We start from the raw sequence: 13311 nt of genomic DNA on the forward strand, positions 1-13311 counted from the left end.
CCTGATATTAATCAGTCCATCAATCCTATGACAGATTGACTATTCACCCTCTCTAGTACCAGAGAACTCATCACTGTTTGCTCTAGTGGGAACAGTAATTAAGAATCTCTTCCTGATGTATAGTGAATAAATAAAACTATGTAGAGCAAATAAAACTATTTCCCTATAAATTTTAATCACCTAATTCTGGCTCTGTCAGTTCTAGGATCACAGAGAGTAAGTTCATTTTCCTCTTGCAGTTACTTTACATACAAATTCAAATATCAGTTACTCTATATCAGGGGTCCCCAAACTTTTTACACAGGGGGCCAGTTCACTGTCCCTTGGGCTGTTGGAGGCCGGACTATTAAAAAAAACTATGAACAAATTCCTATGCACACTGCACATACCTTGTTTTAAAGTAAAAAACAAAATGGGAACATACTATTTAGAGGGGGGAGAAGGTCTGAAATTCATATATGTTTATGTTTTGCTTTTAATTTTCTTTTGTTGACATCTGATTGGCTATACAAGGTTTTCTTGGCTTATGAAAAATATTTAAAGAAAGAAGGAAGCACTTTGGCATAATGGTTAATAAGTTAGAAATATAATTGGTGTTGCACTTTTTGAAGGAAAAGGAGGAAATTAAATTAAATTAAATTAAAAGAAAATGAATGTAACTGGATGACAAAATTAGAAAAAAAAACTTTTGCAACTTTTTTGATGATTGATATTAGTTACTAACAAAATACTGCATTTTATTCAGAGAAAATTAGATGGTACACTGTGTTGTTTGAATGTATGTTGAGAGAAAAATTTAAAAAAATTACCCCCCCCCCAAAACAGTCCTTCCTGCCTCTGTCCCTCCATTCATTTCATTCTTCCTTCCTTCCTTCCTTGTTCCCTCCATTTCTCCTTCCTTCCTTCCCTTCTTCATTCCTCTCCACTTCTCCTTCCCTCCCTCTCTTTCCCTTTTCTTTCTTTTTCTCACTTTTTCCCTGTGCTCTTGTCACTCACCGCCGGGCCGGATAAATGGCCTCAGTGGGCCGCATGTGGCCTGCGGGCCGTAGTTTGGCGACCGCTGCTCTATATAAACAGGACAATTCACTTCAACAATTCATTAGGATTAACTACTAACTACAACTCCACAGCCTGAGAGTAATTTTAACTGAACTCAATTGATTTTCAAATGACAAGAAAGGAACTGTAAAAACACACCCCTCAGACCTAAACGTAGCATCTCCTGAATTTATAGAGGCTTATTTTAAGTAGAAATGCACTTATACCATTTTAAACTCATCTATCATATTCTTGCCACTCTATGCATTCTAATTACTGTTGCCTGCTGAAAAGCATCACACTGCTACTGTCTACTTTTAATTGCTGCAGGAGTACAACCAAGGAGAAATAAGCAAGAAGCTGATGCAGTGACACAACTCAGATCTGCAGAAGCCCACTGGAAGCAAGTTACTATTAGCTGGTTGTGCAACACCCAAATAATCAGTATAAATTACTGATTTGATTTAATGAATTAACAACTGCAAGCAAATGTTATCTGAATTACTAAACTAGATTGATGCGTCAAGTTGAATTTGAAAGAATTAGTTGTGTATGCCAATTTGTAAGCACTTCGTCTGATATACTGATCGCACAAAGATTCATTTCAAAGGAATAATTTTACTGAATCACTTTTGAACTGAATATTTGAAATGCATATCTGCAAAATCCTTCATGTTCCCATTTTCCTTCCAGTCTAACAGCCAATTTGCAAGCCTATCTGCCAGCAGAAGACTTTTTTTTCTCAGGACGAGGCCACTTCTCATAGAACAGAACAGTTCTCACTAAACACGAGCTACCATCCATGCTCTAAAAGTAAAGGGAAAACAATTTCCATAATCATGTAGAGTAAAACATAGATACAAATAATAATAGTACAAAGAATCTTTGCAATCTTTGAGATAACATTCAATATAGCCCTTGCTGGGGAAAAAAAATGGCCAAGAAATTTGCATAGCAGCCGTAATCCTACCTTCCTTAAAAATCAGCTTTCCAGATGTATCTGATGTATAACAGCCTATATACTCCTGAATATCAGTATGCTCATGATTATTAATCCGAACGCAGTGGTTTCCACTTGCAGCAGCCAACCATCGGATTAAGCTGGTTTTACCAACGGAGGTATCTCCCTGAATCAGAACAGGGTATGTCCTTGAAGAATTAGCAGATCAAAAAGTTAGAAATAAGATTTTACAGCAACCAAGAACTTTATAGAAAAATTCTTCTTATGTTTAATTGTTTTCACAGTTCTTACTACCTATGTTGCTTAAAGTAGCTTTCAAACAATGATTTAATGTTATTGCTACCATCAAGATCTAAAGTTGATATTGAATAACATGTTGCATTAAACAAAAGTCAGTGCTACTTTTATGTATCAAATTAAATGAAAACTATTTTCACAGAACAGAAAAAGGAAGAATTAAATCCGACGTACCCAGCTGATACAACTCGGACAATATCTTTGAGGTTAAGTTTGACTGAAGGTGTGAGAATGTATGTTTCATCAATAGTAGGTTCTTTATTGCCAGCTGAAATCCAGTATCCTTCTACTTTTATCATTTTGCCTCCTTTAGGCTCTGGTAAGGACTAAAATTGTGCCATAAAAGTATAATTAATTTAAGATATCGACAGACCCTCTTAAAATATCATAATGTTGCATTTCCCCCTTATGAGAACTACGTAACTTTTATTCTAGTCACCTAAATATAATATCAATAATAAACTCAATTCACATCTATTCCTCATTGGCCTATATAACGGAAAGGAAAGAGTACAAGAAAATCCAATGGAATAAAGGAAGTTGTAATCAGTATGATTACAAGATTAAAGTTCCACTGTAATCCTATGAACAAAACACAAAATGCACTGCATTCTTATCTCATAACAAAATGGTTCCCTTTGGAATTAAAAGAGATATTCAAAACCTTTTACAACATCATGGTTCATCCCAGCAGTACAAATGTTTTTGGGGTACTAATCTCTTATGAATGCTATCGACACCCAACCATAGCAGCAAATGTTATCCACAACCTAATTTTTGTTTCCTATCAATACATACATTTTAAAATAATCTCTTTGGACAAATTTTCCAGTTTGGATGGAGCATAACACCCAGTATGGACTGAATTTTGCCTACATTTGTGGCTGAAGGTTTAAAAGTAACAATATAATAATAATAATAATAATAATAATAATAATAATAATAATAATAATAATAATTTATTAGATTTGTATGCCGCCCCTCTCCGAAGACTGTTTCACTTTCTGTAATAAAACACTTGAAATAATATAAACAAAATGCCTCATTTTATCTTGAGCTGCTACAAACACTCAAACAATGGTGCTTTATTCTGAAAACTCAAAATGGGCTTTCAGAGTTTAGTGCATTTACTATGAGAAGATATCCTTCATTTCAACAGCAAAATATTAATTATTCAAGGAATACTTGCCTGCTTTAGACATTTTGTGTTTCCAAACAAAATATGCTGATATATGAGGTGCTGAACAACTGGGTAAGAGTTTCTATCAAGTTGAGTAAGGAAACCCAAGCAAAAGCCCTATAAGAAGCAAAAAATTAAAATGCATTATCAGTGAGAGGAGGATGCTCATAAAATTTTGTGTTAAAGAGAAAAATATATTGAATACTTTTCTATTACAGTTCTCAACATTCAAGAACAAAGAAAGCAAGAATAATCACCTCATAAAGCGAGCGCTGGATATTGATGCATGGATTGGATGATGCAAACTTCAAAGCTCTACACAAGGTGCGAAGGCTATAATGAGGCTTACGGCCTGTACCATCCACCAGTTTTGATTCGCTCTCTTTTCTCACTGTCAGGTAGAAGCTACAAATGAAAAGAAAGGAATAAATAACTTGGTTTCTCTGGGCTTGACATCAACATCTTTATTAAATTTGAAGTTGCCAAATGTTTCAGTCTCATAGAAACAACATAAATTTTTTTAAAAAGCATCCAGGATAAAATAATATAACCTTAATACAATACAAATTACAATAAAAAGTTTCTGAATGGTTATAATCGTTGAAATAGGTACAAACAGTAAACACACATACAGCACTTGACTTACTTGATGATACCATTAACTATGTTTTTGCTCGCATTTAGCCCTTTCAGATAATCCATGATAAGAATATATAAATCATCTTCATTTTGTAATTCTTCTATGTAGATTTCTGTAAACCTGTAAGGTGGAAATACATTGAAAAATTCAAGGTACCATCATGCCAAATCATACTAATCTAAAACTCAAGACTAAACACCAATCTGCCAATCACAGCATAGTAGTAGTACACGGTAATACAAATTCTAACCTATCACAGAGGAACACAGCAATAGCAACAGCACTTAAGAATTTTATACTGCTCAATACTGCTTTACAGCACCCTCTAAGTGGTTTTCAAATGTCAGGATATTTCCCCCAACTATCTAGATCCCCATTTAACCAACTTTAGAAGGATGGAAGGCTGAGTCAACCTTAAGCCTGTCAGGATTGAACTCCAGGTTATGGGCAGAGTTAGCTTGCAATACTGCATTCTAACCACTGAGCCACCAGGGCTCTTAAACACAGCGCATGAGCATTCAGGTAGGGCCCATTCCTGGATCACATAATTTGCTTATATATTATCTCAGATTCAATGACAGTGCCTAGCACTGTACAGCATGACTTTCATCAGAAACAATCCTTTGCAAAATAGAGAACTAACCAAAACCACTGTAACACAACGCCATATATACATACCGATAGTAATCAAGTTACAAAGGCAATTGAGATAGAAATTTCCATTGCTTAGTAATGGCAATCCCTGAAATCCTGGACTGTGATTATTAGCTGAATCCCACAGTTGTTAGATGAGGCAAGTTCCTGCCAGCTTCCAAAACCAAAACCAGCACAGAAACTGGCAGAAAATTACAAGCCCAGGAAGGTTACAAGCAGGCTGCCATGCCGGAAAATGGCTGCTACTGGGTGAAGAAGGATACGAAATGATTCCAATGGTGCAAGGGAGACATAACCAGGATTTGGGGAGAGTGAGTGTAGGTTTGAGGTAGGCATAGCTAGGGTCAAAGAGAACATGTAAGGGTGGCACAATTAAGACTAGAGAGGATGCACCATCGTCTGTGGAGATGTGCAAGACAAGGCACTGGCAAAAGAGGAAGAATCCTTGGCGTTCCCAGATTATAGCTATCTAAGTAGTCAAGCCAACATTTGAGAAGCCCTGAATATCACAATACGTTTTTATAAAATGTCAGTAAAGTGATCCCTCTTTTTTCGCGGGGGATGTGTTCCAAGACCACCCGCGTAAAACCAATTTCCGCGAAGTAGAGGAAGGCTATTTTTGTATGTATTTAACGAGTATTTGGACTTTTAAACCCTCCCTGTATTATTAACAATCCACCGCTGCTGACCGTTGAGAGACCAGCTTCTCTCAGCTACCGCACAGGCCACCGCTGCAGTCCCCCCCCCCACACACACACAAACCGTCCCTGCCCCGGCGTTCTTTTCCCTTTGTGAAATAGTGAATCCGCAAAAGATGAACCGCAAAGTAGCGAGGGATTACTGTATTCACTTATATGTGTATTTGTTTTTGTAGAGATAAAGATCCCAAACTATCTTCAATCCAATGTCAAAAGTTGGATAAAAACAATTCGCCTCAACTGTATTGTTCGGGAAGTCATATGGGCAGTTTTTACTGCTGCAAAAAGTCAAAGTGTTTGACTTTCTGCTGCAATAAAATTGAATTGTACAGTTTTTACAGCTAAAAGCCATTTTAAAATACAGAAGTGGAACGGTATCATTTTGGAGGGAAGGACTCAAGTTTGTCTTCTTTCCATTTTGGCAGAAATTTTTACCGAAAAATTTTACTGTAAGATTTGTGTTGAGCTTACAAAGATGTGTCTGCACTACTATTACTAGTTTTTTCTCATCATTCCTATCACCCATTTCTTCCCACTTATGACTGTTGACTGTAACTTGTTGCTTGTATCCTTAAGATTTTTTTAATACTGATCATTTCTTCATTGCTTATTTGACCCCAATGACAATCATTAAGTGTTGTACCTCATGATTCTTGAGAAATGTATACAGTGATACCTCGTCTTACAAACGCCTCATCATACAAACTTTTCGAGATACAAACCTAGGGTTTAAGATTTTTTTGTCTCTTCTTACAAACTATTTTCACCTTACAAACCCACCGCTACTGCTGGGATGCCCCACCTCTGGACTTCCCTTGCCAGTTTTTGCACTGCTGGGTTTCCCCTGAGGATCCCCTCCATGGGAAACCCCACCTCTGGACTTCTGTGTTTTTGCGATGCTTCAGGGGAATTCCAGCATCGCAAAAACAGGCGCTTCACTGGCAACGGAAGTCCGGAGGTGGGGTTTCCCACAAGGGGAGCCTCAGTGAAATTGCAGCATCGCAGAAACACAGAGGTCCAGAGGTGGGGTTTCGAGGACTTCCATGTTTTTGCAATGCTGCAATTTCGCTGAGGCTCTCCTTGCTGGGAAACCCCATCTCTGGACTTCCGTTCCCAGCGAAGCGCTCATTTTTGCAATGCTGGGATTCCCCTGCAGTATTGCAAAAACACAGAAGTCCGGAGGTGGGTTTTCCTATGGAGGGGAGCCTCAGGGGAATCCCAGCAGAGCAAAAATGGGTGCTTCGGCTGGCAAAAGGGGTGAATTTTGGGCTTGCACGCATTAATCGCTTTTCCATTGATTCCTATGGGAAACATTGTTTCATCTTACAAACTTTTCACCTTAAGAACCTCATCCCGGAACCAATTAAGTTTGTAAGACAAGGTATCACTGTATTTTCTTTTATGTAAACTAAGAGCATATGCACCAAGATGTGTGTCCTTGTGTGTCCAATCACACTTGGCCAATAAAGAATTCTATCTATTCTATTCTACAGGGCTTTAAAATATTACTTCTCTTTTTCATTGAACAATGACAGGAAATTACACACATTCTTTGCTGCTGAAAATAGGTGTTGTATTTTGGTGATAGGGACTTACAGGGACCACAGAAAAAAAGATGACGACCCATAGAGCCTTACAAGCAATCCAGTCCAAGTGAGGTTACACGCAGAACACAATGCACTGGAATTTCATTAGTGAAACTTGCTAAGCAACATGCAGCCCTTTTGCTGCTAAATAATTTTTAATTCTGCAGAGACAGTTCCATAACCTTAAATTTAATTCTATTGTCGAGTGCAGCCAGCTAAGTACTCAGTAGGGAAATCAAAGTGTAAGTATAGAATGTAATGCTTAACAAGCACTTGGCAGGCCACCATTAATGACATAATTCTTAGAGTTCTCCTACTTGCTATGCTAAATCAGAAAGTATGGCCTACAATGGATCAAATAAGCATAAAATTCACTCATATGTAATCATCCATCTGCTATGCAGCTTACTAGTAATGCTGACTTATCAGAAGATACCCAACAATGTTTTTTCCTTTATATTTCTCAAGGGATCATTGTACAATTCTAGCTTGCTCTGAATGTGATGACTCAAAACAAAACAAACTATAATTCTCAAAGTTTGTACAGTAGCATCATCTATGCATTTCAGAGACACACGGGTAAAGCTTTTTGCCCGTGTGTTAACTAACCGTATGATCCAGTATGATACAATTTATATTTCAGATACTCAAAAATATTTGTATTTTGCTTCATGAACAAAGGTGGATTTTAGAACACTATATAGAAACATAGAAACATAGAAGACTGACGGCAGAAAAAGACCTCATGATCCATCTAGTCTGCCCTTATACTATTTCCTGTATTTTATCTTACAATGGATATATGTTTATCCCAGGCATGTTTAAATTCAGTTACTGTGGATTTACGTCTGCTGGAAGTTTGTTCCAAGGATCTACTACTCTTTCAGTGAAATAATATTTTCTCATGTTGCTTTTGATCTTTCCCCCAACTAACTTTAGATTGTGTCCCCTTGTTCCTGTGTTCACTTTCCTATTAAAAACACTTCCCTCCTGAACCTTATTTAACCCTTTAACATATTTAAATGTTTCGATCATGTCCCCCCTTTTCCTTCTGTCCTCCAGACTATACAGATTGAGTTCATTAAGTCTTCCCTGATACGTTTTATGCTTAAGACCTTCCACCATTCTTGTAGCCCGTCTTTGGACCCGTTCAAAGAAAACAGTAGCAGTTCCTACTATCATCAGCTTCAGAATAACCATTTAATTTTGTACAACTGGTTATTTTGCTCTTACCTGTTTCGTATTCCTGGGGGTAGATTTCTTTTTCCAACATCAGTTGCTGGATTCATACAGGCAAATAAACGAAAATTGGGATCACGCACCAATGGCTCTAAAAAAACCAACAACCCAGAAACATCCAATTTCAGTTCCAGTTTTGCTCAGGAAAACAAAGCAAAACATTTTAACAAAGAAGCCTGGGGCAGGTGTTGTGCACTTAAAAATTGGTTAATAGATAGTTTTGTTGCTTTACCTATACATTACTCATATTCTGCATTACTCAAGTTGATGTTTCTGTAATATCTATTAACAGTCTATAAAAAAATATAAACTACATTGTAGAACTGTGGCCAAACATTCACATTTCATAACGATTTAGTCAGTTTCATTTCCAATTTATAAATGAAAAAGTAGTGATGTCAACTCCAAGCTGAATCTGAAACATACAGAGAAATATAATTTCCCAAGAAACAAATGTTCACAAATGAAGCTGAAAATGGACAGTGAGGACTGGAGCCAAGTTAAATTCTCTTAAACAACTTCAGAGAGAAAAATAAATTTATCCTAAAATTCAGAATTCAATATCGATTCAAACTATAATTATGGAAGAAAAAAGGAATCACTCTTCCAGTTAACTTTTCTGAAAACTTGAAAACTTCTGAAAAAATTAAGAACATTTCTCCCAGGACAATTATTGGCACGTTAACAGTATTACATTTTCATGCCTTCTTTCAATCTTCTGCTGAAAATACATCATATGAGCACATTGACTTATATAAGAATGCTAACATCTGAGGATCCAAAAACTTGCCAGACTTTATCTTGACTGCCTTTACAGCAATCAAGAAAAAATAGTTTAGGTGAAGAAAAAGTTTATTCTCTCCAGCTACTGCAAACAAAAGGGGTTCACCCATATTAGAGGTTTAAACATTACTTATTACCCCAGGCTCTTAAAAACCATTGTAAACAAAAATGTTACCAAAGATCAAAATGTAATGTTATTAAAAAATACCTGTGTCTCCTCTGTCTAGTAAAACTAATGAACCAGACAACCCTTCAAGTAAACCACTTAAACATTCTAAAGTCTCCGCTGTAGCTAAATTAATCTCATCCAGTAGAATCCATTCTCCTTTCTTTACTGCTTGTGCTAGAGTGCCCTGAAAACAAAACAGAGAAACAAATTACCAGCTAACGTAAGCAGAAAAAATGAAGGAAGGAAAGCGAATAGAAGTATATATCTCTCTCACCCCTTTCTGTATTCCTCTTTGCCTCTTTATGTCTTTCCCTCTCTGTATCTGTCTCTCAGTATCTCGGTCTCTCTCTCCCCCTCTCTGTATCTCTCTTCCCGCCCCACTGTCTCTCTCCCCCCCTCTGTATCTCTGTCTCTATTTCTCTGCATCTGTTTCTCTCTCCTTGTCTCTGTCTCTCTCTCCCCTTCTCTCTGTATCTCTCCCCATCTCTCTCCTCCTATCTCTCTCGGTCTCCTTCTCTCTCCTCGCTGTCACTCAGGTAAAATGCGTGTCTCGCGGCCTGGCCCACCTCCTGCACCCAAAAAATAATAAGACACCCCCCCCCCCAAATAATAAGGCCAAGGGCATATTTTTTTGGGGGGGTGTCAAAAATCTAAGACAGAGTCTTCGGGGAAACATGGTAATAAAAATATTACCTCTACAAATGCAAAGACCAGTGCATTTTCTGTCATCTTCATCTGCTGCTGAGCATGATCCAATCGGATACCAAATTCTTCCCATCTTTCCTTCAGGGGCAAGCCTAGCATGACAGATTTCTTCATTAAAACCAAGAGTATAATACGAATCACTGTGATTCAGTATAGTTCAAGACATCTGAATTTAACCTCATAGGAGGAGGATTTACAAATAAGGGACCAAATGGAAATATGGAACACATTAAACACATTTTATTGGCCATAAAGCTATTTATAAATATATCGTATGTTTTAAAATCCACCAGCAGGATATTAGACAACTTCATCAAATATGTTAATAAGAAGTGAGCCTTGTTACATTATTTTATTGCAGCAGTTACCTAAGACTCTGGTAAAAAAGCAAAATCCTGCAATAATTTGTATATCTTTCCAACTTACCTTTTCTGATCTTCCTATGTTTAGGGGGGGGGGGGAAAGGATGGTCATAACCTCTTGCTTTGTATCTACCCAGCTAATTTGATTCTAAGGGTTAGCACACTTCAGGACCTTTCTCTGTAACAGCACACACCTTGAAAGAGTTCCCACAACCCTCAACCCAATATCCAGCAACATCCTCTGATGTTGTTTGAAAGAGCCGTGAAGACCTGGCTTTTCACCTAGGATTTTGATGAAAGAGAAAGAGACAGCTTGCTTCATTCCTTCTCTCTGTTGTACCTTCTACCTTTTAAAACTCCCCCCCATACACTTAGATAAACTACAAAAAACAGTTTGCCAAATTGTTCCGGCAATATATGTATAGTTAATTTTTTCCACTGTGTCTAAAAAGGAAATATGTTCAAAGGCATGTTCGGAATACCCCATAACTCATTGATGTCTTACCAGATGCATTTTCTTTAGCCTCCTTTTTCATAGCAGATTTGTAAACATGCTGCATCAGTCTGAGAAGGTTATGCCAATGCTTCTGTCGGTAACAGGTTTGGATGTGCCCTAAAAAAGTCTGGTTTTGCTTTCTTGAAAACGTCTGTGCAAAAAGCTCCTCAAAAGTCTCTCTCAAGGGCAGCCATATCAGCTTGTTGTCAACTGGCTTATATCTGTCAGTAATTCAAAACAATTTCATGACTGAAATTGATGGCATAAGTCACTTAGAGCAGTAGTGTCTAAATTTGATCAATCAATCAATCAATAAATAAAATATAAGATAAGCAGAGCTACAAGATGAAACAAGGTATATTTCGTCTAAGTCAGTGGTTCTCAACCTTTCTAATGCTGCAATCCCTAAATACAATTCCTCATGTTGTGGTGACACCCAACCATAAGTCCAGCGCAAATTCTCCCAACAGAACTTTAAGATGATTGGCAGGAAGGTCAGAGGGATACCCCCAACTGTAAACGTCTGATTAGTCAGATTGTAAAAATATGTTCCAAGGTGCCAGAATAGAAGCTTTAGTTCCTAACACTATGGGAAATTTGTCTTTTTCCATGGTCTTAGGCAACCCCTGTGAAACGGTCATTCACCCTTCCAAGAGGTCCAGACCCCCAGGTTGAGAACCACTGGTCTAAGTTTTCCCTCTATAAGAAACGTGCTTGCATTTTTCCTATACTTTTGCCTCCCCTCCATTCCTCATAAACCCTTTGGGTGGAACATCCCTGGTCCCTCTCTTTTCTAGTGTCTTTTCTAACCTGTCAATTAAACAGCAAACAATATTATGCTGAAAGATTTACGTGCTTATGCAAAGCTGCATCTACACCTCTTGTTGGAGGAAACTCTTGTTGGGAGGGCCTAATTCCCTATTGATTTGAAGCTTTCAAAATATATTGTATCCCAAGGAATAAAATGTATATTTCTATATTGCCAATACTGTTTGTTCTTGGAAGGGGATTATTGAAAGTATTTTTTTAACTGACTGATCCACTTACCCTCCTAGAAGATCTGCAGTATCACTCTGCTGGTTCATGTTGATAACTCTCAAACGGTGCCCTTAGAACAAAAAGGTACAGATCATGATGAATTGTTTCCTGATTAACCAATTTTACGGTAACTTGGCTATGGTCTCAGTACTGTACTTTACCTGTAATCTGGGCCAAGTATTGAACAGCAGAGGTTTTTCCTGTTCCCGTTTCGCCCACAAGTAATACAGACTCTCCTTTGTCCACACATACTGCAAGCTGCTCAATCAACACTAAAGAGGGGCGTGTGGGTGCAAAGCTTTGCTTTTTCCTGCCGAGATGAAAAGGCAGAATATTATACATTTGCACTATCTAGTTCAGTGATGGTGAACCTTTTTTTTTTTTTTTGCTTGGGTGCCAAAAGCCAAAAATGATTCCCCTCCACCCTCCAGAAGGCCAAAAATCAGCTGGCCAGCATGAACATATGTGCTGAAGCTCACATAGGTCAAAACCTCAGGTGCCCTCAGATATGGCTCCGCGTACCACCTGTGGCATCCATGGTATAGGTTTGCCATCATGGATCTAGTTCATCAGTTCCCCAAATATACTTCTCTCACACATCGCCTAAATGAACACCCGATGATAAAAAACACAAAAACCGCCATGGGATTTTGTGAATTTCTTTAAAGCACTCTGCCTTATACTACAAATACATAGGAAGGGGGGGGGGGGGAGAGAATCACTATGTTATACATTACTATGTTATAAAGTTACCATTCATTTTTAAAAAAATATTTCTTTATTAGAGAGGAAGAATGAGTAACTTCTGGGACAGGGCCCAGAACCATGCTCCCCACCCATGGCCCTTTGTGAAGTAATGCTGTCAGCAAAAGGGATAGGATTATGCCTGTGGGGTTATTGATTTCTTTTGAACTCTTCCTTGGAAACGTCAAAAGAAATTGAATAAAGAGGAAACCCAGTTCTTGCCTATGAGGAAGGGGTTCAAGAGGAGAGTAGCTATAATGGAAAAGATCAAAAGCTCTACTGCTGGAAGTACATGGCTGTCCTTATCTGGGTTCAGCAGACATGTAAAAGCTGGTGTGGTTAATACCTGGATGAGAGTCTCTCACTTAAGCTAAATTGGAAAGTTACAAAAAAATTCCCAGAAAATATAACAGCAAATCACTTAGTCATGGCTGCCAAGAAAGCAACAGTCAGATATTTGTCAGTCAGATCGCTAGGAGTGAAGCTTGACTTCAGACCCATGCAAGAGTTTTAAAAACAGGGAAGCTGCCGATTATACAATTAACGCAACATGCAAGCTGACCCAGAGTTTAGAAGAATGTCTCCAAAACAATCAATACCGTTGTATAAGTAATGTGTGTGACTCCTTCTTAATGAGCTGAGTTCTTCCCACAGAGACTTCTTGTTCTCCTATTACAATTTCTGGTTTATGAAATTGACAGTAGTATTCCACCTATGGAGA

At 37.9% G+C, this 13311-nt stretch overlaps 1 protein-coding gene across 1 annotated transcript in view; it reads right to left on the bottom strand.

Moving 5' to 3' along the window:
* The window catches only part of MDN1 (midasin AAA ATPase 1), a 136653-nt gene that overhangs the window by 108335 nt on the left and 15007 nt on the right, over nt 1–13311 (bottom strand). The window contains exons 13-24 of the mRNA XM_070733209.1: nt 13190–13302; nt 12008–12156; nt 11856–11916; nt 10818–11029; nt 9939–10042; nt 9285–9429; nt 8288–8384; nt 4123–4236; nt 3734–3881; nt 3486–3593; nt 2471–2622; nt 2009–2187 (exon numbers count right to left, since the gene is read on the bottom strand). Of these exons, the coding sequence (XP_070589310.1) occupies nt 2009–2187; nt 2471–2622; nt 3486–3593; nt 3734–3881; nt 4123–4236; nt 8288–8384; nt 9285–9429; nt 9939–10042; nt 10818–11029; nt 11856–11916; nt 12008–12156; nt 13190–13302 (1582 nt within the window). The remainder of the gene's footprint in view (nt 1–2008; nt 2188–2470; nt 2623–3485; nt 3594–3733; nt 3882–4122; nt 4237–8287; nt 8385–9284; nt 9430–9938; nt 10043–10817; nt 11030–11855; nt 11917–12007; nt 12157–13189; nt 13303–13311) is intronic.

This window comes from Erythrolamprus reginae, chromosome 1 (assembly GCF_031021105.1).
Source record: "Erythrolamprus reginae isolate rEryReg1 chromosome 1, rEryReg1.hap1, whole genome shotgun sequence".
Taxonomy (NCBI): domain Eukaryota; kingdom Metazoa; phylum Chordata; class Lepidosauria; order Squamata; family Dipsadidae; genus Erythrolamprus; species Erythrolamprus reginae.